This window comes from Triturus cristatus, chromosome 9 (assembly GCF_964204655.1).
Source record: "Triturus cristatus chromosome 9, aTriCri1.1, whole genome shotgun sequence".
In the NCBI taxonomy this organism is placed as follows: Eukaryota; Metazoa; Chordata; class Amphibia; order Caudata; family Salamandridae; genus Triturus; species Triturus cristatus.
In genome coordinates, this window is record NC_140592.1 from 1,105,637,264 (window position 1) to 1,105,663,700 (window position 26,437).

At 43.4% G+C, this 26,437-nt stretch overlaps 1 protein-coding gene across 1 annotated transcript in view; it reads right to left on the minus strand.

Annotated features, from left to right (window-relative positions):
• Nucleotides 1-22,083: 22,083 nt before the first annotated feature.
• The window catches only part of KLHDC1 (kelch domain containing 1), a 1,365,548-nt gene continuing 1,361,194 nt past the window's right edge, over nt 22,084-26,437 (minus strand). Inside the window, exon 13 of the mRNA XM_085627012.1 lies at nt 22,084-23,050. Coding sequence (XP_085483138.1) covers nt 22,879-23,050 — 172 coding nt within the window. The 3' untranslated portion in view covers nt 22,084-22,878. The remainder of the gene's footprint in view (nt 23,051-26,437) is intronic.

The window sequence follows — 26,437 nt, forward strand, 5'->3', positions numbered from 1 at the left end:
ACAAAAAGAACACTCTCGCTAGATCAACAGGGGCAACACTAAACTTTGCCAAGAGACTAGGGTCAAAACCTATCTTGGCATTGATGAAGATATATAAGGAAAAATGTATCCCAATGATAACCTACAGCAGTGATATTTGGGGATATAAGGAAGGAAAAGACATTCAGTATGACGAAGATAAGTTCTTACGTAAAGTTTTGCTAGTCCCGCATTCCACCCCTGCTTATATAATACATGAAGAATTAGGGGTGGAATATATATCAGACCAGATTGCAGTAACCCCTTTAATGCGCTGGCTAAGAGCCTGGGCAAGTCCTACAATAAATTTAAAGCAAATAATAATTACTGACTGTCTAGCGTTAGGCAGAGCCGAACACATTCCCTGGCTAAAGTACCTAAGGGATCTGACAAATTGGCTAGGTTGCCCTGACCTATTCTTAAGCCCCAAACAGCTGGACAAACTCAAAATTAGAAGCATCAAACAACAGTTTTTGTTTAAGCGCCAGGGATTAAGGGAAGAGAAGGAGTTGCTAAAACCAACGATGAGAGGCTATATTACATTATCTTTACATCTCCAAGTTCAACCATACCTACAAATTGTCAGCAATCCCTTTCACCGTTTTGTATTAACGAGATTTTGTTTGCTAATAGTCCCTTGGCTTTTATCGGTCCCCCAAGGGTTTTCTCAACCTGGTACTTTAAATCCTTGTCCCTGTGACAATTTCTCCGAACAGGATACCCTTCATTTTATCTTCTTTTGCGATTCCTATGTCACTTTACGTAAGAAATTCATACTACCATTGCTCAGAGACTGTCATTTTGTCCAAGTTAGGCCTGCCCTACTGTACCTTCAAATGTTATCTTCCCCCATAGTCTACTTTGGGGTTGCAAGTTTTTAAACAGGAGCCATTAGGTGCAGAAAAAATGTGTTTGTTTAGCTGTTAGTATGCTTTTATAAGTTTGCTTTTTCAGGCACCTCGGGAGTCATAAGCGGGGATCGTCATATTTGATCGAGTCGCCCTATCGCATTCTGCACTTTATACAATGCTTCCGTACTATATGGTTTTGGGCCCTCGGCCCTTTGGTTAATACCAGGGTACTATTGTGCCTTACCGAGCCGGCTCTATTATTGCACTTGGCACTTTATATATTGTGTTTATACTGTATGCATTCTAGATTTTAATCTTCTGGCTGATATTATGAACAACATAAGTGGGGATTATTGTACTTGATTGTATTTGCTTATTTGCACTTTGCATTTATGCAACTTGTTAGTTTTTGTGTATTTTAGGCCTGTGTTTCCTGGTCGATATTAAGAATGCTTTTTTAAAACTCTGATTTTTTTAAAATGTCCCAATGAAATGTATTGCTGTATAATATGTTTACTTTTATGACATTAATTTGTCGAATAAAGCATTCTTGACTGACTGACTGACATTGGTCATCTGCTCTGGTTTTCCCACCTGGCATTATCTCAGTGTGCTCCCCTCCCCGATCAAATTAGACAATGTATAGGTACTCATGCCACCCTAGTTGGGGCATCATGCAAACAAAATGACCCTGTAACAGCGTCTGTCATGCTTCATAGCCTCATAGCTCCACCGGGATCTTCTCCAGCATCGTTCGATCGTGCAACTCCAGTGTTTCCAAGTCTGCATCTCGGGTGTCAACTCCTGAAGGTCCAACCTTTTCAATCTCTGTTATCACCTGTGCTCTCTCGTGTGTTTACCATGGATTTTCCTGGTGGAGCGTTGTCTGCTCCTCTGTCTACTCCATCCATCATTTAAGTCCACGGGCAAATGTGGCGTTGTCTCCCCTTCTGTTTCTAACCAGCTCCACGTCTCCCTTGGAAAGAGATCAGAGCTTTATCTCCCTCTATCACTTTTAATTTCGCCAGATAGTGCATTATTTGATATTGAGGATGCAAAGCCACTGTTTCACGGTGTAATAGGATTCCCGCTGTCTTTGTACATGCACTGTGTAGTCCGGGAAGATTGTGACCACTATCCATGGGCCCTATGCTCTGCCGATTTGAAGAATAAATATTGTTCCTGTCTATGAAATTGAATAATCTCGCCACAACCAGTCTAGGGGTTGCTCTTCAATACTGTGTATTTTTATTCATCTGTAGCCAACAATGTAACTGGACAGGTCTTTGTTAATCAACCATGTAAATATTGTATATATCCCTTTCTCTTTCCTTTTAAACCCTCACCTGAGCACATTCTTGAGTACAAATTTGTCCTTTTCCTTAGAGCACCTTTGTGAAATTATACAGATGTTTTGCATATCATAAAATGCTGATATAAATATACTTGAATATGACAGTGAATTGATTAATTGATTTATTACAGGTGATGTGGATTTTAATAACTATTGTACTTCCACTGTGACCACTTCATTTTGTACTGTAAGGGTTGCTCCTGGCATGTGTGGCTTCCAGGTACCCTATGTATGCGTTTTACCAAATAAAGGCCTTCATTTTACCCCCTCACCTCCCCTAAGCCTGCCAGCCAGTTCTCCAAGTATAAATCCATGCTCAGGCCCTCTATCCTCTCTATGAGTTCGACTACTTTGTTATTTCGCCTGGAGCGGCACCCTGCATTTTCCACCGTGGACTGCAGCATGCAGGTTTCCTCCTGAAGCTCCTTTATCTGCGCTTGCGTTATGGTCACCAAACAAAGGGCGCAGGTACACCAGCGCTGATTCGTTTGTGTTCACCCTTTCCATTTTTGTGCTCATCCCTTAGAATCCCTAAATCAATCATCAATGTGTAAACTTGGGTTCCAGGGAAGTTTTCAGACTGCTTTCCGCTACTAGGAGTTCTGTGAATTTTTAAGTGTGGTCTCGGAGTTTCTATTGTTAAGTGGTCGTCATAAGTACTGGGGCCCGGTCAGGTAGTATCCGTGCAGCAGATCATGCCCATCCTCCATTTTCTTCTCTCTGGGTTTAACCATATCGGTGAAAGAGACGCTTGTAGAGTAGACAGTGGGTGTGGGCTCATCGATATGCTGGTAGGTTCTAATAGCAGATGTTGCAATCAAGTACTGTGGTCCCCTAGTGGGAGCTCCATCAGTATTGCAATCCCACTCTCTGGGTGCAGACAGTATTTTATTGTAATTGCATTTATGTAGCGCTTACTACTCTGGACGAGGAGTCGAAGCGCTTTTTCGTAGAGTAGCATGCTACTCCGGAACCCATAAAGGATTAGTGTTGAATTAGTATATTGAAATATGAAAGTAATTTGAGTGGTGGATATGTTAGTCAGTTATTTGGATTCAGAAGGATAGCGGAGGAATAGGAGAGGGAAAAAGGTTTGCATTTATCTAGCGCTTGTTACACCTGATGGGGTGTTAAAGCGCTTTTTTGGCCAGTAGCACGCTACTACGGAACCCAAAAAGGAATAGGGTTGAATTAGTATAGTGAAATATGAAAGTAATTTGAGTGGTGGATATTAGTCAGTTATTTGGATTGAGAAGGATAGCGGAGGGACAGAAGTGGGGAAAAAATGTTTGCATTTATATAGTGCTTGGTACCCCTGATGGGATTTTGAAGCGTTTCTTTTGGCAAGTAGCAAGCTACTCTGGAACCCATAAAGGATTAGTGGTGAGTAAGTATAATGAAATATGAAAGTAATTTGAGTGGTGGATATGTTATTGGATTGAGAAGGGTAGGGGAGAGATAGAAGAGGGATTTATATAGTGCTTGCTACCCCTGATAAGAGTGTTGAAGCGCTCTTTCGGCGAGTAGGACGCTACTCTGGAACCTATAAAGGATTAGTATTGTGAAATATGAGTGGACATATTAGTATGTTATTTGGATTGAAAAGGATAGTGGAGGGATAGAAGTGGAAGGATTCAGTCTTTTTTTTGTTTGTTTTGGGGGTCATAGCAGTAGGAGGAGGCTTGGGAGGAGTAAAAGGGATGTGGAGGGGAAGAGTCAGAGGGAAGGGTTTAAAAAATCTTGTTTTGGGGGATCGGTATAAGAAAAGAGGTATGAGATGATGCAAAGAGGGGTAGAGTAGGGAAGAGTATGGGTTGTCAGTATTTCAGGGACAGTGCTTCTCTCTATTACGGAGGGGGTTTTATGTATTACCCAGGGCCTGGGCTTTGTGCAGTATGGCGTCATTAGTTTCCAGGTTACTTCCTCCCCACACCAATATACTATGCGAGGTCACCCCACTTGTGTCAAGGATCACTTGCTACAATGTAATGTGTCCCTTTGACGCTCGCCCCCACTCAGCGTTTCTGTCAATGGTACATGTAGACGGCTACTCTTACGGCTTCCTGCCGGCATCCTTCATTCCCTCGTGGGATCCCCCATGGTACCGCGAGCACCCTCAGCGGTCCTTAACTCATTCACCTGTGGACCCGCCAAGGCCTCAGTCAGGCGCATGCACCTCTCACACGTCCCTCACACAGAGGACAGGCTGCGGCTGATACACTGCTCTGGCTTTTGGCAGGAGTACCTGCGTTCTCTCTCAGACTGCAGGCCGAGGGTTGTTCAGCTTTGGCTCTGCTCAGTGTCCTTGCGAATGATAAGTGCAGTGTGATGTGTGTACAGTGGAAGGCAGACTGGTCTGTTGGCCGCTCTACCACTTCTAGCCAGTGTCCTTAATTCTCGTATGGAGTCTTCCACAATGTTACTACTGCCCTCAGTGGGCCTTCAAAAATCGTTTGTGGAGCCAGCAGGGCCTCGGGTGGGTGCAACACCATTCAGGTATCCCATCTCTTGCACAAGTTGCAACTGGTACTTCGCAGCATCTCCCGCGTTCTCTCCTAGGCTGTGGTTTGCTCAGTGTCGGTCCAAGTTTACTGTCGCAGCAGTGGAACCCCTTCTGGATATGTGCCTTGAGTGGACTGTCGATACAGCCCACCCACCCAAGAAATTTTTATGGGAGGGGTAGCAGACTGATGGACCAGGATTATTTCAGCCGGCAGGACGGAGCTCGTGTTTATGCGACTAGTCCAGTTGCCATCTTGGACCCCACCTTAGATTACACATGTTAAACACAGCAAAAAGAACTCTTTTTTCGTTGCATCCCCTGAAATCAAGCAATCCACCACCCTCAGCCTCCCAGGTAGCTAGGACAACAGGCACACACCAGCATGTATTGTAGCTTGCAAGCACCTTAGTCATCCACATACATTTGTGGTAAATGTGCTTGATAATATACCAGTGTTCTCTCAGAACCTTAAAAAACATTGAAAACACCTTTGCAGTGTTCTTCAAGGTTCTGGGAGAACAATACTATATTATCAAGCGCATTTATTACAAATGTATGACTGTCTCTGATTACATTAATGACAAAATGTTGGAAAGAAGCAGGAGCCGTGTAGAGACCAGGGTCGGATTAGGACCAAAAATCATCCCGGGTAACCCCAAAAAAGTGGCCCACATTCATGGGATGCAATCTTTCACAAAACATTTCTTGGTTATCAGTGGGCTAATTTTGTGAGAAATATGTGGTACATTAAGCATTTTAAATCTTGAAGGATGAGTAGCATTGGTGAAGACTGGAAACGGTGTATTTGTAAAAACCGAAAACTTTCTTTCAGTGTCAACTCCTTGTACAAGGTTGTGAGCATTTCCTCTCCCAATTAACTGTGTTCGTGACCCTGAATATCAGATAAATCAGAAATCTTTAATTTTCCGTGGCGGCTTGCCCTTGTTTCTGCCCCCCCCCCCCCTTTTTTTTTTTTTACAATACCAGCAATTAATTACAATCTATTATTTAGTAGTGGTACAATAAAAATATGCCTACCCTCGCTGTAGTCTCCATCGGTAAATCTGTTTAATGGCTGACATAGGCACTCACAGGCAAAGGTGAATTTAAATTGGAAGTAGGGAAGATTATCTGGTGTTCTCTCCATAATACATGCTCAATGTTTGTAAGAAAGTAAGAGTTTAAAAATCAGCCATTAAAATATATAACTTCCAAATGCTTTCCAAAAGCCTTACCTTTTTTCTAGTCCTCAAGAGCAGAAAGGGGGGGCCTTGCTAGTGAAAACGGTCATGTCACCATCCAGGAAAAACAGAAGAAGCTGACATGGGTGGTTTAGAGACAGGTGCAACTGGCAGACAGTACACGGTAGTACAGCAAAGGCCATATTTGAGAAAATGTTTCCAGTCGTGCCTAGCTGGTAAAGATGGCAACTCAGGGGCTGGGCAAGGGAGGTAGTACTATGTAAGGGTTCGAAGGAGGAAAAGTTTGGGGAGGTGTCAGCTCAGCAATAAAGTATGAGCTGGCAGTGTGTCAAAAGCAGCCTGCAGGTGAGGTGTCAAGGCAATGGGCAGTAGGCAGGTGTGGACTTCAGCAGGTCACTGAGGCAATGGGTAGGCCAGGTACGTCCATCTCCAGGCGACAGGCAGTGAGTGCAGACAGGCTTCTGCTTTTTTCTGGTCTGACCTGCGTCGGCTACCAGCTACACTTTAATGTTAAGAGAAATCAGGCCTCTAATAACATCATCACAGCATGAGCAGAGTCTCATGATGAGTAGCATGGTCTGGTGATGCAGTGGTCTAATACATCCACTGCAGGGATCTGTGTTTGACCTCTTGTTCAACGATTTAAGCTCTGAACAGTACCCTCAGCCTTTCATAGTACTGAGGCTGATAAAATGAGTACCACTGAGTTGGGTACAGTGCATGAAAAGGGGGGGGGGGGGGGGGGAGGATCCAGCTGGATCAAGGATACAGCAGCTGATATTGAGCTGGACCTGGGATCCGGATTGGCCCCACTGAAATATTCAGAATTTGGTCTGGTAAAATTTGCTAATGTTGGAACACATTGAGCAGTGCTCGCAGGTTGTCTGCTTTCCATTCAGAGGCGCAATCTGCAGTGGGTGAGGGACGTTTCTTATTTTGATGTCCAGCATGGCCCATCAAAAAGACCTCCCTTAAAGGGCCATCACCTCTTCTTTTATTGCCATATCATGATTGGGCGCTTTCTGGAGCCTGACACCTAAATGCCAGTGCAATGGAAGGATCTAAAGGTGCACAGTTTGTTATCCCTTCACAAATGCTTAAGAGAAACTATAATTTGGAGACCGGTTATTGACTTTGTTCATTCCCCTGTATGTAAGCAACATGCATATATATATATTTTTTTAATGTAATTTCTTTTGTAGAGATATTTGTTCTAGTGTAGGGAGTCAGAAAGATTTACACCAAACACATATATTGTACACAGAGAATGAATCATCCAACTGTGTAAATCAATATATTGGAAATTACATAAAACAATGAGTTACAAGGTGTAAAAATCAGATATCTTCAATATTGGTTGGCACCATATGTTAATAGGTCTGGAGAAACACAGCCAACTTTAAACATCACACAATGGTTGGGGCTGCCTGTACTAATGAGACTTTATTACTACCCAAAGAACCCTTTTTTTTTAGCAATCTCAGAATAAAGATAAACTGATTAAATAAATAAATAAATGAATATGAAGTTTCTAAATCCATGCTTTGTACTTTGCATGCAACTTCTTGATTCATTGCTCGCTGTGCTGCAGTGGAAGGATTATATCTAGAGTTACTGGATTTATGCAATTCGGTGGCTGCTGCATTTTCCTCATAATTAAGGATTTGCCCCATTTGCCATTTAATCCATCATTCACTGCATAATCTGCAGAATTTGCCCCAAAATATTGTTTCGAACTGGATTGTTTCAAAAGTAACTAAAAACGTGTCAAGACATATTCCTGCACATTGGAGGGCTCTTTGCAACGGCAAACTGGTCATCTCTCAGTTGTTTTATTATGGTATTTTGTTGTTAAGCTGATACTAATAAGGTGAAACATGGCCCAGACACGTTTACAAAGTTTAAAAATTAAGCAATACTATAACAAAATGTACGACGTTATGCACCATAATTTGCGTTTTCTTGCCACATAATTTGGACCTTACCTGACGCATAATTCCAGTGGTCCTGATTATAACTGATGCACTGCAAGCAACAAAAGGATACCCATGACAAAAGAAGTAATTTACTGAGCTATCTACATAAAATATACCTGTGAGTGGTCTGCAGGCTACACGTAGTTGTTTGCAGCAGGCACACTAACCACAAGTGCTAACTTATGATGAATTAAAACTGTGACTAGAAAGAAGACAGGTCTCTCCAGCAAGGGCATTTCCCTTTGAAAAACGGAGAATAGTAAAGTAAACAATAAAATTTAGGCTGGCCAGTCCGAGGTGAAAATGGCCACAACACCTGACCTTCCAGCTGGGCCTCTCAACTTTTGTGCACCCCCTAACCCCAACTATGGCCTGGCGAAAGAGTGGGTCACATGAAAACATTGCTTTAGTTCTAGGCAGGCTGGCCCCATAGGGGCCGAGGTGAGAATGGCCCAGTGGGAGCAAAGCAACACCTTGCCTCTCAGCAAGACCTCTGCACACAACCCCCTTCACCATGGGCTGAAAGTGAAACCCCAGTGGGGTCGGGATCAGGTAAAGGACAGAGCTTCTGGGCAGGCCACATAGAGGAGAGGGGAGGAAGGAGGGCGAGGAGAAATGGTGCAAAGGCCGCAACATCACCTGGCCTCTTAGCATCTTCACACTCCTTCCTCCCCCTTCACCAAGGCCTCAATGTAGCAGCTGGTAGAGGAGGGGTAGAGGAAGTACACTGCTTCTAGGGCGGGGGCCGGCCAACAGGGGCCAAGGTGAAGATGCTAAAGCCTTAATACTGGCCACCCAACTATGCCGCTGCAAGCCCAAGCATCCCTGCCAGCCCATCCTCTAAACTTAGCACTATGCGTCTCTAGCCCACCTGCTCCTGACGGTCCCATATAACAATGGCTTGGGCAGATAGTCATGGCGGTGGGGCGGGGTGGGAGGGGGGAGGCATTGTGGGCAATTGGCAAAGGTCCTTAAAAATGGATCTCAGTTGTCAGCCAGACATTGGCCCATCGGCCCATGCCCGATTGCCCGCTATGCCAACCCGAACCTGGCAGAGACCAAATTGCTTTACAAGGTATTCGTAATGGCCATATATTGAATTCAAAGCTGTATTCCGTACACCCCCCCCCTCTACAATAAAGACCAAATATGGGCTCCTAAAAAAGGTCTAACTGGGAGAAGACCTTGGCTGTTGGTCCAGCAGTACTGAGATGAGGGAAAGAGGATACCTATCTCAAGTAGTGATGTCATTCAATTCCCTGAAATCAATGTATGGTCTATAATTGCCATTTGGCTGTAAGAGGAAAAAATTGGGGCCTCTGCCAGAGATAAAGAGTTCTGGATTAGCCCCTTGGCTAAGTTCTCCTCCAGGTATTTCTTTAGTACTAAATCTTCCTTAGGTATTAAGGGATAGATTGTGCCATCAGGGTCTGAGCCTTTAGCGGGAGATCTAAGGCACAATGTCATTCACGAAGGGGTGGTAAAATGTTTGCTCCTTTCTTGCCTTAAGGCATCCGGATACTCCTGAGAGTCAGGTGGTAGTTGCACTTTTTCCACTGACTTTGCACAGCAAAACAGATAAACGATTGTTTCCTCTGCATCGAAGCTCTTATCCAACACAACTCTCTACAATAATCAGAGCACATCACAATATACTCTTCTTGCAAACTGGTTTCGTGTTAATGCATGGATGCGACATGTCCATCTGCCATAGCCAGCGACACCACTTTCTTTTTCCACTGAACAATCTCAGAGGACGTGGTGCCATCTATCCCGAGTACTACTTTGGCTAGAGGTTTCTGTACTATCGGGGTCTGTTGTTTATTACGGAAACCTTTGTCAGTCAATCAGCCTGATGCTCCACATACATTTGAAGCAGGCATCTGAACTGGCCCTTTTGGAGTAGTGAGGTGGAGTCTCAGATGGAAATATGATCTCTTGATAGCAAACACAGTTTAGTTGGAAAGGTTTGCTCTTCGAAGATATCGCTATTGGTTTCTTTGCAGCGACGGGCCTTTCCTTATAAAATACTGACCCTGCCTAAGTTACACCATTGTTTCTCTTTTGTTTAAAGTTCTCGTTATACAATATGTAAAAGGTATACTTGTGGACCCGACCTATATAGGTTCTTCACTGGTGTTTTCACATTTAACTACTCAGAAGAAATGGGCATGGACAATCGTTGTGGGGGAGTCTTCACCTTGCAAGCACGCTGTTGGGCATAAATCCGTAATATAAGATAAATGCTTTTACACCCTCTAGGGCGATTGGTCACCAGCAACAACGCATCTTAACTACTCTCATGATCCATTATGAAAGGATAACACCGCTCTTTGCTACAATTAGCTTCTGCTCACTTTTGTTGGATGTGCTCAATAAAAGGGGTTCCCTTCTTCCTTGTTTGATACTTAACAGCTCCAAGTGAGCATTCGGCATAATCTGTCGCTGATCAAATTCAACACAAAGGACCTATGGCCAGTGATAAAAGGGAGCTATGGATAGTCATTAAAGGAGAGGTCCATGCGCGCGCTTTCTTGGTTAAATACATTAGAAAGGTAATTTTCCTCACTCCGGTTGGAAAGGCCTGCTGTGGCTTGTTTAAAAATGCAATCTGCTTGCAGCCATGAATATCTTGTATTGTGGAACTCCTGTATGTTTTTCGGGTGAGGCGAACTCCATTGCTAAGTTAGGAGATACAGCCCAGTTTTAGGAGATACAGCCCAGTTTTAGCAAAGCCACTATTCTCTAGGAATCCAGAGGAATACCCGATGCCCCTTAAGAACTGGGACCCGCGGTACTCAAACTTTCCTGGCTCTTGCCTGAATAAGCGGTGATGGATCAAACCCAGATCTGTTGACTGGGTGTGAGTGTTTGATTGATTCTGATGCTCCGTCCATCACCATCCCCTTTTGTACCGCTTTGTTCGCCATAAGTTGGCAGGGTATGCTCAGACATGAGTCCCTTGCTCACTTTGCCACTGGATTCAAGCAAGCCTGGCTGAAGACGGCTGAAATGCCAGAAACCGGTCCTAGGAAGCTTGTTTCCGGTCCAGGGAAGGCATGGCTTGGCAGTTCGGGCTGGACTGTTCCCATGAGGCACATGGTCAGACTGATTTGCATATGGCCATGTCTGAACTGGGGTGGCAGAGTGGGCTAAAGAACGGTGATGGATCAAACCCAGATCTGTTGACTGGGTGTGAGTGTTTGATTGGTTCTGATGCTCCGTCCATCACCACCCCCTTTTGTACCGCTTTGTTCGCCATAAGTTGGCAGGGTATGCTCAGACGTGAGTCCCTTGCTCACTTTGCCACTGGATTCAAGCAAGCCTGGCTGAAGATGGCTGAAATGCCAGAAACCGTTCCTAGGAAGCTTGTTTCCGGTCCAGGGAAGGCATGGCTTGGCAGTTCGGGCTGGACTGTTCCCATGAGGCACAGGGTCAGACTGATTTGCATATGGCCATGTCTGAACTGGGGTGGCAGAGTGGGCTAAAGAACGGTGATGGATCAAACCCAGATCTGTTGACTGGGTGTGAGTGTTTGATTGGTTCTGATGCTCCGTCCATCACCAACCCCTTTTGTACCACTTTGTTCACCATAAGTTGGCAGGGTATGCTCAGACGTGAGTCCCTTGCTCACTTTGCCACTGAATTCAAGCAAGCCGGGCTGAAGACGGCTGAAATGCCAGAAACCGGCCCTAGGAAGCTTGTTTCCGGTCCAGGGAAGGCATGGCTTGGCAGTTCGGGCTGGACTGTTCCCATGAGGCAAAGGGTCAGACTGATTTGCATATCTGAACTGGGGTGGCAGAGTGGGCTAAAGAACGGTGATGGATCAAACCCAGATCTGTTGACTGGGTGTGAGTGTTTGATTGGTTCTGATGCTCCGTCCATCACCACCCCCTTTTGTACCGCTTTGAATAAGCAAGACGGCACGCTCTTGCTGAGCAACTTCTACGTGAGAAATTGCATGTAGAGGAGACGATTAGCACTGGCGTCCATTGTGGGTCTCGCCAACTGTCGTGACTCGAGAGGAGCTGTGGAGAGGGAGGAGGCTCGGGATCCCAGTGCGAGTAAGAGCTGCAAGCGGAAGAGAGAATAGATACATCTCCAACCAACAGGGTTATTGTAAGGGAGGAAAGTGGATAAAGGAGAGAGAAAAACACATTAGAGCAAATGGCTCAACTGACAGTAGTGAAATAGATATATGTCTCTGGGTTGCGCTAATTTCGAAAGGTGTCTTTAAAGGGACTACACCTGCCAATCATACAGCTAAGTCTGACTATTACAACAAAAGTAGAACATCAAGCAAATAAAGTGATGTGAATGCACACGTAACAAGATGTACAAATATGTGGGTTGACCTCTGCTAATGACATGCTCTTTGCAAGGGAGTCTAAAGGGAAATTTCATGGGAGAAATTTAGCAAAAAATTTGAAAATGCCAGCCACCCAACCAAAGTGAAGATGGTGTGCCCCATGCAGATATATTTCCCAAATCAATAGTAAACATGCTCCGCCCAGAATCAGGTCCCTCATATCTGCTATTGTGACAATACGATGCCTGTACAGGCCTAGAATTTTATATTTTAAAGTACCATCTTTGTGTATCTTATCTCCATGTTAATAGAAACACTCTAAGAAAATTAAACAGCCATATACATAGGAAGCTGGCTTTTTATGTAGTGTATTAAAAATAGGTGTACTATGTATAAAGTCCAGAAGACACTTATTGGTTTACAGGGTTTAAATTAATGATCCCAGGTTGTTGGAACCTGGCTCTCTAAATAGTGTACTAAAAAGATGTACATTGTGCTGAGACTCCAGTGGGTCCCCAATTGGTTTACAAAGGCTAAAGTAGATAACACTAACGCTGTCTTTTGTGGTGTGTGGGCGAGCATTTAGGCTTATCAGAGAGTAATGCTAAGTATTTGTTGTACTCACAGAGGTAATAAATGAAACACACACTCAAAGAATAAATCCGAGACCAGATTAGAAAAAAGACACTTCTTTTTATGTGTGGCAAAACCGAGAATTTCGTACAAAGGTAAGTACTTTTTGCGTTATCAGTTTTTACAAGTAACACTTTCAAAGTTGTGCGCCTTTAAGCAAAATGTAATCCTATGGGAGGAAAAGTCATAAATGCAATAAAGGTAAGTACAGTTGGTTTCAGTGGTTCACCTTCTAGGTTTAGAGTTGTATTGGGCCAAGGTCCAAGCTACTACCAGCAGTTCTTCGGGACCTGCCCGGGTTTCACCAGGATCAGGGTGCTGGTGAGGTTGTAGCTGGGCGTGCTAAGGTGAATGGGGGCCACCTGGAAACAGGCCGCACAGGGGGACTTGGAGACCAGTCTGAGAGCTTCCAAACGGGAGCTTAGGTCACAAGGTGTCTTGGAGCAAGGGGCACAGCCAGTTATTTCGTACCTGGGCTGAGAGGTTCGGGTGCAGAGTGGTTAGGGAAGCTGGGCTGATGTGCAAAGAGGCTCCTCACAGTTAGGGACAAACAGCGGTCAGGGGAAAAACCAGGACAGCTGGGTCACTCATGAAGTGGGTCTCAGTGATGCTGAAGTCCCTAGATGGCTGCTTGGTCATGGTGCAGTAAGAATTCGGACTGGACTCTCACTGTTGGTGTATGGTGCAGGGAATCCGGTTCCCCGGGTATTGGTGCTGAACGGTTCCGGTTGGTCCTGGTGTCTTAACACTAGATAGGGAGACAGATCCGACCTTCCAGAGCATGAGTACCTTCTCCTGGTTGTCTATGGCGTCAGTCGTGCCAGGGAGCTGCAAGGCAGTAGACTGTATTCTGCTTGTCGGTGCCTGCGGGCTGCAGGGGAGTAGTTCCTCTACTCCAAGGGAAACTGTAGGTGATTTTCGAAGTGCTGGCAAGCTACCCAAGGCTTTGGTAACCCTCCAGCTTGCAGAACGAGCCCCTCTGTCACAACTGTCGAGAGAGTTTGCGAGCAGGCACGTTTTCACGCCAAATGTTCACAGCTCTTCTGCAGTTCTCACTAGGCAGTGACTCTTCTTTGTCCTTCTTCTCTTGATTCATCGAATCTGAGTACTTGGGTTCAGGGGCGCTACCTAAATACTCAAATGAGGGGTGTTATAGAGGACTGACAGGTAGTAGCCAATGGGCTACCAACCTTTAGGGTGTCTACACCCTCTATATGACCACTTCTTGTAAAAATGTACCAAAAACTACAAATGAAAAGTGTTTGTAAAGGCGGAAAGCACCTCTAGAAAATGCCATGATGTATATTTACAAGTGAAATCCAAGCTGAGTAGACAGAGCTGCAGTTTTCATTACTAAGAAGCACTGCAAAAAAACTATTGAATATTATATATTCATTGCACCCATAAACAAGCACTTCATAGGTGCTCGCATTTGTTCGAGACTACCAGTTTTACCAATCATACTTAAACGGAACCATCTCAGTGCATCCGATCTCCATGTCCAACCAAAGATGCTATGATAATATAATGTACTTTCAAAGGTGAATGGTGTATACCTTGAGTGCACTGCAGTTTACATTACCAAGGCATGTTGGGAAAGCACAATTACATATTAGACATATACTGTACCAACAAGCAGCCCTTCATAACTTGTGCCATCGTCTTCAGCAGCGTTTGCCTTGGCTTTTGACCGTAATATACATAATACTACACAAAAGAACCATTTCATGGTGCATCCCCTCCCCATATCGAGGCAAAGGAGGCGCAAAGACAACGAAGTAGCTGTAAACGGCAACGCTCAAAAAACAACAAAACAAAAAGGCACAACTTTCTCAATCGTGTCTGCATTTCTGTGCAGTCCATGTTTTTCAGTTGATGACTGAAAAGTAAATAAATGTAAAGCAGGCAAGTGAGGAGAAGAAACAAACAAATTGTTACAAAATAAAACACCATTTATACAACATCGGTTTAACTGTTCAATATAAACGAAAAATACATACAACGCAATAAAGTTCTTTTTTTTCATCATTACTCCTTCAAGCTCCGATGTCAAAAAAAGTACACATCAGCGAAATGCCTTCCATAATCCATTCCTGTCACTAGAGATATGTGTTGTACATTGTTTTCTATTAACATGTGGTCATGCCAAATAGCTAAGGCTGTCTTAAGAAAGATCCAAGAATCCACCTATTCCATGAAAAACAAACGATTTCTGCAAGACATATTGTTAAGCAAATCACAAAGTGAGTTTGCCCAGGGAAAACATAGCGGCCGGCTAGCAGTGGGTTGCGGGTGTTCTGGAGGCGTGCGGCGGTGTTTTTTCGATGGCGGATTTACATGAGAATTATGGAGAGTTAAATAAACAGTATCGAGGTGAGGATAGCGCTTACAAATATTTTCAGGCTCTTTGCGCAGGTGGAGGATCCTGTAGCCGGTGTTCTGTGCGGAGGCAGGAGCCGGGAAGTGGAGAGTGCAATCACGGCAGAGCAGCCGTGTGGGGAGAGCGGCGCTGGAGCTACGCCGAGGGCGTTGTGCTGCCGTGAGGGTTCTCTTCTGGGGGAGCGGAGGAGGAGGCAGCAGGAAGAGCGAGGATAGCGAGGAGAACGCGGGTAAAAAGATTGTGGAGCAGTGCCCGATTCTTGATACAGTGGAGACACAATTACAGGCATTTTCTCGACGGGCTCCGGAGCAGGAAGTCTATGGTAAGAGCCTGGGAACTGATAAGAGTAAAAAGAGAGCTGAGAGGGTTGAGAGGGGGTGCAGTGCTGGTGTGGCTGTCGGAGTCAGCACTAGCGGAGTTTCAAGATACACTTTGAGAAGTGTGGCAAGAGGGAGTGCTGTGGAATTCCCTGAGCTGGTGGATGTCCCGCCCAAGTGCGAGAAGCAACAAGGTGTGACAAGGAAGGAGGTGAAGTCTAGGGGGGATGGCCAAGTAAGGATAGCGCAACACAAAAGAAAGTGGCAAGAGAGGGCATTTTGGAGTATAAGATAAAGGTGACCCCTTCTCTCAGGACTTATTTCAAAGTATTGCCTAAAACTTTGGTGTTAAGGAGTAACCCCACGATGGCGGCAGTTGAGCTCTAACATGATCAACTAAAGCAAAATAGTCAACTAAGAGGCGGAGGGAGTACTGAGGGAGTTTCAAATCTGGGAGAATGGTCCGCACATCTGAGCCCACATTGATTTCAAGTATTATTGTCAGTGGTGCGGAAACTAGAGGTATCTCTGGGAGGTGAGGAAATTCCAAGTGTCCCAGATGCTAGTTTGGAGTCTTTAGACAAGTCACTGCCGGATAAAGAGGGAAAATCTTTTAAGTTCTAAAGGGGGGCAGAGTGATTTAGTGCTTGGGAAAGATGCTAGTGTTAGGCAAGAGGAAATGGGCAATGTGGAGGTAGACCCTGGGAGGGGGGATCCCTCCATTAGCATGTTGCCTACTTCCCTCACTTTAGAGATTCGAAACAGATTTGAGACTTCAGAGTTAAATCAGAAAGAAATAAGGACCGTATGTGAAGTTTTAGAGAAAAAGATGGATGACTTGAGTGGTAGAACAATGGCACTAGAAGCTCAAGTTAGAGATTTTAAGGAGGAAGTCCAGGGTAACAGGAAAGAAATTGAAGGGCTCAGAGCAAGGGAGAGGGAGCAAGATGAAAGGGTGGAACGGTTGGAGAATTTTCAAAGGAGGAACAACATAAAGATTCTAAAACTTCCCGAGGGCAATGAAGGTGGAGATATTAAAAGTTATGTGGTTCAGATGTTTAAAAGAGAGCTTCACTTGGAGGAAACTGAGGAAGAAATCGCTAGAGATATTCAAAGAATTCATAGAGATCCTTTTAGGTTAAATGCGAATCGAACCAAACCCAGGAGAATTTTTGTCAATTTCCTTATGTATACCCTCAAGGAGAAGATCTCCGCTAAGGCCCTCAAAAACAAAACATTTGAATTGGACGGAGCAAGAATTGAAATAAGATCGGATTTATAAGTAGTAACATCTAACAGGCAATGGGAGTTAGGGAAAAGAATAGAGCCGATAAGGAAGTTAGGTGCTTCAGTCCAGCTTAAAGTGATGCTAAATAATAAAATGCACTCTTTTCGCTTTGTTGAGGAGGTGGATGAGTTTATTGAGGAGCTCGAATCTGGGGCTCACTAAAAGCTTGTCTTTGGATGAAGTTGGATTGGTTTCTGCTTTAGTGCTATCTTAACAGCAAAACTAACTATAGCGTTGTTTATTGTTCATTTGGCACCGGTTGTATTGAGGGTTTTTCCGTTGCACGCTGAGGGGTCACTCATTGGGCTTTTGCCATGGGAAGTTGGTTAGGTTTTCCAGAGTGGGGGGGTGGGGTGTAGGGAACACAGGGTGGGGAGCATAAGGGAGAAAAATAAAAAAAATACTTCAAATGCCTTGTTTTATACCAAGATAGTGAGTAATGTGAGATTTTTTAGGGGATGACTGGGAATAGAGCAAATGAGATGTTCTGTCGTGGAATGTGAATGGTCTCCGGGTGAAGCAAAGAAGAGATAAGATAATTCAGTATTTAAAGGAATGTCCTGCGCAAATTATTATTCTACAAGAGAAACATCTCACGGAGGGGGAAAGTAGGAAGATTTTTAAAGCACAGAGATGGGTTTCGCGGGTAGTTTATACGAGGCAGACAGCAGTCACAAAGGGGGAGCATTATTGGTTAAACAGGGCACAAATATCTCGGTAGAAGGCAGTGTTTTAAATATTGCAGGAAGATGGCTTGTGGCAAAGTTGAAAATGTTTGGGCAGAACTTTCTGTGATGGGCCATTATGGTCCGAATCAAGATGACACAGGTCCACTGGATGAATTAGTTAACGAGTTGTTGGGTTTCCCAGATCAGATTATTATGGCAGGAGACTTTAATACAGTCTTAGATCATAAACTGGATAGATCTTTGAATAGCAGAGCTGCAGTAAATCCTAAGATGTTGGATAGGGTGCGACTGCTGATGGCGCAGTGGGGTCTCTGTGATATATGGCGATGTAAGGCTGGGCTTCAAACTGGTTTCACATATTATAACAAACAATATAAGAACAAGTCACGGATTGACTATTTTTTGGTAGACAGGGTTTAAAGGACTCCGTTTTGAAGGTTGAACATATCGGTGGAAACCTGTCAGATCACTCAGCTATCCTCCTCCATATGAGGTTAGGAGTGGGAACTGCTAGTTCAAGATGGATGTTAGATCGCACAATTTTATTGGGAACTGAGACTGTGGAGATTGTAAGGGAAGAAACAAAGGAATTTCTTTAGAGGAACCAGGGCTCAGCAACGATTGGGATCATCTGGGATGCATATAAGGCCTATTTAAGAGGCAGACTAGGTGCTCTAGTGGCAGGGAAAAAGTATGCATACCATAGAAAGGTCCTGGAAATAGAAGAGCAGATTCGGACTCTGGAAGGGGTCTTGAATAATTCAAGAAGCCTTGGTGGGTGTGAAAAGGAGCTGGCTGAAATAGTAAACTTAAAAGCGAGTTTGTCAGGAGTTTTCGGCGACAGAGTTAAGGAGAAGTGGGAGTCTAGCCAGTTGGCACATTTTGAATATGGCGAAGGCTGTAGTAAATTACTAGCGTGGAAGGCAAAGAGCGATCGAGTTAGAAATCTGATTAAAGAGATCAGCTGTGAGGATTCAGGCTTGGTTCTTAGTGATAGTCTTGGAATCGGACAAGCATTTCATAGACATTTTGGGAAAGTTTACAAGGAAGACTTGACTATTACCGAGGATGATGTGCTGACCTGGTTGGATCATATGGAACCATTGTTGGATGAGGCAATGGAGGTCTTGAATAAGGAGATTACTGTTGAAGAGTTAGAGGAGGCTATTGTGCGAGGTAAAAGGGGGAAGGCTCCAGGGCCAGTCGGCCTTCCGCATGAGGTTTATAAAGCCCTGGCTAGTACTATAATACCTACTTTGAGGCAGCTCTTTAATGCAATATTTTTGTCAGATACTGCGCTGCCTGAATCATGGAAAGAGCCCATCATAACTTTAATTCCTAAGCCTGGGATGTCTCCTAAAAGTGTTGACTCTTATAGGCCTATCTCTCTTTTAAACACTGACTACAAAGGTTATGGCACAGAGGCTAAATGGGCTCATGTCGCATTTGGTCCATGAATATCAAAAGGGGTTTGTTAGAGGAAGAGCTTTGAAAGAGCTTACGTTTTCGCTTATTGGCTCTATAGATATGGCCACTGCTTACGACCTTCCTTTGGCAGTTTTAGCGTTAGACGCCGCCAAAGCGTTTGACCGCGTTAACTGGGTTTATTTGCAGACGGTGGTTAAACATTAATCTGGTACACATTTCTATAGAATTTTGAGGGGTATTTATTCTACACCGGAAGCTAGAGTACTAGTCAACGGGGTACTGACACAGCCAGTACAAATTATGCGGGGCACTAGGCAGGGCTGTCCCCACTATTGTTTGACCTTTATATTGAGCCGTTAGCTAGGAAGATTAGGAGCAGTATGGATATACTGCCTTTTGAATTTAATGACTGGACTAAGAAAATTGGGCTCGATGAGGATGACATCTTAATTTTTACAACTAATTTACCACAAACTTTGAGATGTGTCTTGGAAATAACTACTGACTTTGGGAAAGTGTCAGGATATGAAATCAATAAGGATAAAACAGAAGTTATGGCTTGGAATATGGGGACAGAGGGGATAGAGTGCAAGAAAGATATGAGATATCTAGGAGTCAGGATTACCCAGAATATTACAGATCTTACTAAGGCAAATTTTGACAGGGTTAAGAAGGAAATAAGTGTCAGTTTACGGGTGTGGATGCATCACCCATTAACATTATTCGGTCAAGTAAATTTAGTAAAGATGATTGTTCTACCAAAGTTAACCTTTCTGTTTGAAACAATCCCCTTAACTTTTAGGAAAGAGTGGTTAACAAAACTGCAGAGTGAAATTAGCTCTTTTATTTGGGCATCTAAAGGGCTGCGGATTGCCTGGAAGCAACTTAGGAGGAGGTTGGTGAAGGGGGGTTTAGCTCTGCCCGATTTGTTGTTCTATTCCTGGGCGTTGTTATTAAAAAATGGTAGAATGTTATTGGACACCCCTATAAAATCAGAGATAGGGAGGATGTTTAAAGAAATGTTGAGGAAAGAGAACGGAGCAGAACGGGGGTTTATGTATAAATACGCTGATCCGAAATATTTCAAGAAAGTACGGTTAAAGATTTTAAAGGACATGGCTGAACTGTGGTACAAAACCAGAAAGGCCCTAAAAATGTCCTATTTTAGCCAGTTGGCCCCGAAATGGGATGCATCAGGTTCTCCAAAATGGACTAAGGACATACAGGCTGTACCATTAAAAGAGGCGGGGATATTTAGGTGGAAGCAGTTACTGCCAGACGGTCAGTTGATCTTGTGGGGTTGGTGCGAGCAGGTGATAGGTCCAACATTTTCGAGATTTAAACTTCTCCAGATCCAAAGTTGGTACGTGGCGTTGGGCGAAAAAATAGGAAATCCGAATGAATTCGAGGAAAAACTGACGTCTTACTGTGTTATTGGCAGAGGCTCGAGATGGAAGACGGGGCTTTTACCTTGCCGGGGGAGTTATGGGGAAGAAGCTTTCCTGGGACCGCGTTGGAAGACCAATGGCAAGTATCAATGTCTATGCTTTCTAAAATAGTTAAACCTGCATATCTGAGGAGGAACCATCTGTTTACTATACACAGGTCTTACTGGACCCCATGAAGGTTATCCAAATTTGGGTCAGGAGGATTGGTGATGTGTCCGGAGTGCGGCAGTCCGAGTGAAAATGATCTACACATGTTTATATACTGTCTGAAGATTCAGGGAGGCCGTGAGTAATCTCCTGTCCAGTGTTTTAAATCTCCAGATAAAGGTAAGCGCTGTATTGGTTATATTTGGAAGATTGGATTTGCAATGCATTGTTACCAAGGGCAGCGCAAAGCTGGTTTTCTATACGGTGCTGTTGGCACCCAGGGAGATTTGTAAATTATGGGTATCTCAGGCTCCCCCAACGGAGGAGTGTTGGTTGAAATCTATGAGGTATATTGCTAAGTTGGATATTTCGGCTCAGGCGAAAAAGAGATACAAATTTTGGACTCCCTTTCTGTCTTGGTGTGGTCAATGAAGGGGGTAATTTGAACAAAGGTCCAATGATTAAGCCTTTATATGCCTCAGCTGGTTTTAGTCTTCTCTGTGTGAGCAGAAGGACATGGGAAAGGGCCTGCGGTCGAATGAAGGAGGAGGGTTCTAAGTAAAATCCAAGGGTGTGGTTCTGGGAGCCTTCACCTTGTGCTTCTTCCTTTTTTCCAGCGCATGAAGTTTGACAATCCTGGGTTGGCTTCGTTAGAAGAAGGTTGGAAATGAGGCAAATGAAGACAAAAAACAAAAAACGTGAATTTACCATCCAACAACAGATTTTTTTAGAGTCCACAGAAACTATAACATTTTGCAATCTTTCCTTATGGTCCTGGATTGAACATCTATCACCAAACAAATAGTGCACCACATGCAGCAATTCTGTCCACCTTTACTGATATCCCCTATGCCTAGGCGCTGGAAGTAGGACTGCTATGGCGTGCTGCAGCACCCCCAAAATAACCATACTGGAGTTCATCCGGTTTTTACGCTTTTTAGCAGTAAAAAACTGTGTGTCTGAGCAAATTTAGTTGCCATATCAATGAAAAATCACTGGAAAATGTGCCGTCTGCAAATGATACAGCGCTGCCACGCTTTAGTTATATATTTGCTAGAGTGTTCTTCTAAAAGAACCACCAGCTACATACTACACCTTTTCCACTGTCCTGACTAATACATTCGCTACACTTGTTCCTATGCCTTCAGTGATGTGACATTGATGGTAGCACATCCACTCTGATAATTGTTCCAGCACCACTGCCCCAAGGAAATTCTGCTACATTTAGAACTGCTAGACTACAGACATCGATAATATTTCTGTTTAAATTTTCCCCATACAAACAAATGTTGATTTGCGGATACACTAATAAATTACCATAAACATTCAGAACAGAGAGAAGGCAACCTAACAGTGAAACACCTAACTGGCACATCCGTGCTGAAACACCCAGGCAGAAAAAAATTGATTTTATAAATGCGTTTTAAGTTTTTAAAGATTATAACAAAGATAGCAACTTTTTTCACTTATTCTAGCACCATAACTATGTTTTCACGATTAGGTCTCTACGTAATTTAAGTTTCAGAGTACAACAACCACATTTTAAACATAGAAAGTATTTTATTATTTACAAGTGTACATACATTCATTTACAAACATTCTTTTAAAAAAAGTGACTGTTATAATGAAGTACCAATCAAATGACCGCATTGTTTGTATTTACTTTGAATTTTAAAAAGAATAATGTCATTTCTAATAGTCATCCGGTTTCCTGACAACTTGAATTTTCTTGTAGACTAAATAGCTCTGGATATAAAAGGGCAGTAAGTTTTTGTGGAGTACATTTTTAAACTGACAATAGTCTTTCCGTTTCATTTATGCCCCGAGTCAATGGTAAGCAAGAACTGTGAAGAAATTCTATTTGTGAAATGCTGAGGCAATTTGTAAGTTTTGAAAGTTTGTAATTATTCACATTTCAGGGTGGCACAATACTCTACTCTGAAGCTTATGTTATTTTATATTATTGATAACAAAGAAAACGCTCAATTTTTAACCAAGGGCACGGTACTCCCCAACCCAGTTTAAAAACAAGGTTAATACGCAGGAGACAACTGTTTAGTGAAGCAAAAGCCGCCAGTCTCAAAGAAGTAAAGTGCTTCACAAACACATCACTGTGACTGGCAACCGGCTTGAAACAATATACCAATATCATGTTTCTCCTTTTACAGAATTTGTATTACATGACAAGTTTAACACAACAGTGTCTGTATGTTCCTATACCAGTTCTTTGTAAACTCAACTTCGTCTAAAACGAGTTTATTACAACTTTTTTTCAATGTAAATACATTTTGCAGAACATCTAAATACACATTGCACAAAACCACCTTTTTGCTTTTTAGTCAGAGTCATTCCCTTTGTCTTCTGAAAGCTTTCGTTTCTCTTTCCTATATTCTTTTGCGCTCCAAAAACTGATCCTCTTCGGAACTTCCTGCAAAAGTTTTGTGGGTAACCAGGAGATTTGCCTTTCCAGTTTGGATGCATTTTTGCCAATAGAATCAAGGCACAACCTGGAAAATAAAGTTGTTGTGAAACAGGTTTCGCAAGAAAAATATAAGAAAAGCGTCATTTCAACTTTCATCAGCAAAGGTATTTTGCACATTGAAATAATGATGTACAAGTCTCCAACCCACCACATATCTCCTTGCCAAACAAGAATGCAAAAGGTGCCTAGAAAAACCTGGAAAACGTGTGTGAAGCCTTTCCCCATAGATATGGAACAGTCAGATATTTCTGGGCATCTGTCTTTGTAGGTGAAACCCTTTATCACAGCTGTCCCACAGCCATAATACTGTTGCACTCAAAATTGGACAGCCAGGTGACGTCCTTAAGGCATGTGACTTTCGCAGGTTAGCGAGGAAAAGCAGTTACGGCTTACTCCAAAAGTTGGATGGACTCAGAAACTCTGATTCGGTGTGATAAAATAGATAAAGCCCAATAACATTATTGTTACTTCGTAAGTAAAAAGAAAGAATAATGTTACTTACCCAGTAAGTATCTGTTCTTGGCATGTAGAGCTGTAGATTCACATGCTTTGCAACCTCCTGCCATCTAGTGTTGGATCCGGATGTTTGCAAGTTGTTTTTCTTCGAAGAAGTGTTTCCCAGTCACAAGGTAAAGTGACTCCTCCTTTCTGTGATAGTGCGCATGGTCATCGACTCCATTGTTAGTTTGTTTTCCTGCAAGAGGGTGGAGTAAGTAAGTGTAGTATAGAGATGTCCATTTGTATGAATGTACAATGAAGAACTGCAACAACTACAGGTGGGCGCAAGTGAATCTACAGCTGTACATGCCAAGAACAGATGCTTACTAGGTAAGTAACATTATCCGTTTGAGGCATGTGTGTTGTAGATATACATGCTTTGCATAGACTACATATCAGTATACTCCCAAAGTGGTGGCTAACCTGTAGATGTTGCAGTTGTTTGAAACAGTGTTTTAAGTACTGCTTGGCCTACCTTAGCTTGTTGACGTGCTAACACATCTACACAATAGTGTTTGTTAAATGTGCTAACATATGTAAGGCAGCTACATATCTCAGCTAGAGGAATGGTACCTAAAAAGGCCACAGAAGCCCCTATTTTGTGAGTGGAATGTGCTCTAGGGGGCATGGATAAAGTTCTTTTAGCTTTTGTATAGCATGTTTGAATGCATTTAACAATCCATCTTGCAATACTAGATTTAGAAATGGGATTGCCTCTGTGAGGTGGAGCAAATGCAACAAACAGTTGTTTTGATTTGTGAAAGTCTTTTGTCCTATCGATGTAGTACAATAAAGCTCTTTTTATGTCAAGCGTGTGAAGAGAGCGTTCTGCTACAGAATCAGGTTGAGGAAAAAACACAGGTAACTCAACCGATTGGTTTATATGAAAAGCAGAAACCACTTTGGGGAGGAATTTAGGGTTGTTGCGGAGAACTACCCTGTCTTTGTGTAGCTGAAAGAAGGGTTCTTCCAATGTTAATACCTGTAACTCACCATCTCTCCTTAAGGGGGTGATTGCGATGAGGAAAGCAACTTTCCATGAGAGAAACTGCAAAGAGCACTTGTGCAAAGGTTCAAAAGGTGGACCCATGAGCCTTTATGGACAATGTTGAAGAGTGACAAATGTTGCCTGCTCTGTAAATATGCAGCTACCACTGCTAGATGCAAACAAATAGACGTATAAGCTAGTTCAGTTTGCTGTAAGTGTAACAGATAATGTTTTGTATATAAGCATCTAGAGGATTGATTTTGTTGCTATTGCAGTAGACAACAAATATTTTCCACTTTGCTGCATAGCAAGCTCTTGTGGTAGACTTTCTTGCTTCTTTTAGAATATTCATACAGTCTGGTGGTAGATTTAAATAACTAAACTCTATTACTTCAGGAGCCAGATTGCTAAATTCAGTTCTGAGATTTGGATGTCTGATTTCTCAATGGTTCAGTGTGAGGAGCCTGGAGGTGAGGTGCAGCTTTTGATGTGGAACTAGTGACAGCTCCAATAGGGTGGTGTTCCATGGCTGACAGGCCCATGTGGGAGCTACTAGAATTAGTGTGAGGGATGTTTGCCTGAGCTTCCGAACCAGATAAGGAATTAGTGGGAGAGGAGGAAAAGCGTAGGCAAATATCCCTGACCAGCTCATCCATAGGGCATTGCCCTTTGAGAGCAGGTGGGGGAACCTGGAGCCGAAGCTTGGCCATTTTGCGTTGTCGACTGCGGCGAACAAGTCTATTTGTGGGAATCCCCATTGTTGAAAATATGGAAGGAGAACCTGGGGATAAAGTTCCCACTCGTGAATTTGCTGTCTCCTGTTGAGGAGGTCGGCAATCTGTTTGTTTAATCCTGGGAGGTGTTCTGGCAGAAGATAAATCCTGTGATGGATTGCCCATCTTCAAATGGTCTGAGCAAGTCGTGACAGTTAGAGAGAGTGTGCCCTCCCTGCTTTTGCACATAATACATTGCTGTCATGACTGGGACAGTTTTGCCCATTAGATGAGTTTGAAAAGCTTTGAGCGCTAGAAAAACTGATAGAAGCAGCTCTAGATAGTTTATGTGAAGACTTGTGTGCTTAGTGCTCCACAGGCCTTGTATTGTGTAATCTTGGAGATGGGCACCCCAACCTGTCAGAGATGTGTCTGCTGTGAGCATAATCTGTGGAATAGAGTAAATGAAAAGCTGTTCTTTTGATACATTTTGTGGGTTCCACCACTGCAGAGAGCGATGGGTACGGCCGTCTACCAACACTAGATTGGTAAATTGACCCTGCGACTAATTCCATTGACGTGCCAAGCACTCATGTAGGGGACGCATGTGAAGCCTTGCATGGGGTACAATTGCGATGCAAGACACCATCATTCCCAGCATTTGCATGAACACTCTTGCTGGTAAGGCTTGGTTGGACTGAAATTGTAGTATCATAGACTGAATGTTGTGAATTCTGGCTACATTGTGGAGGCTAGAGCTTTGACTGTGTCTAGAGCGGCTACTAGGTAAGATTGCATCTGCGAAGGATGCAGGTGAGATTTTTGTGCATTGACCTTAAAGCCCAGTTGATGAAGTAGGCCTATTCTCATTTGAGTCTGTCGTAGACAGTTTTGGTAAGTGCTCGCTTAGATGAGCCAGTTGTCTAGGTAGGGGAAGACGTGAATATGCTGTCTCCTGAAATGAGCAGTGACTACTGCCAGACATTTGGTAAATATTCTGGGCGCTGTAGGCACTCCAAATGGAAGTACTTTGAATTGGTAATGCTTACCTGCTATCACAAATCTGAGGTATTTGCGATGAGCTGGGTGAATGGAACATAAAAATGTGTCTTTTAAGTCGAGAGCAGAACAAATCTGCCTTCTGTAAAAGTGGAAGTACCTGTTGAAGGGCCACCATGTGAAAGTGTTCAGACAGTATATATTGGTTAACTCT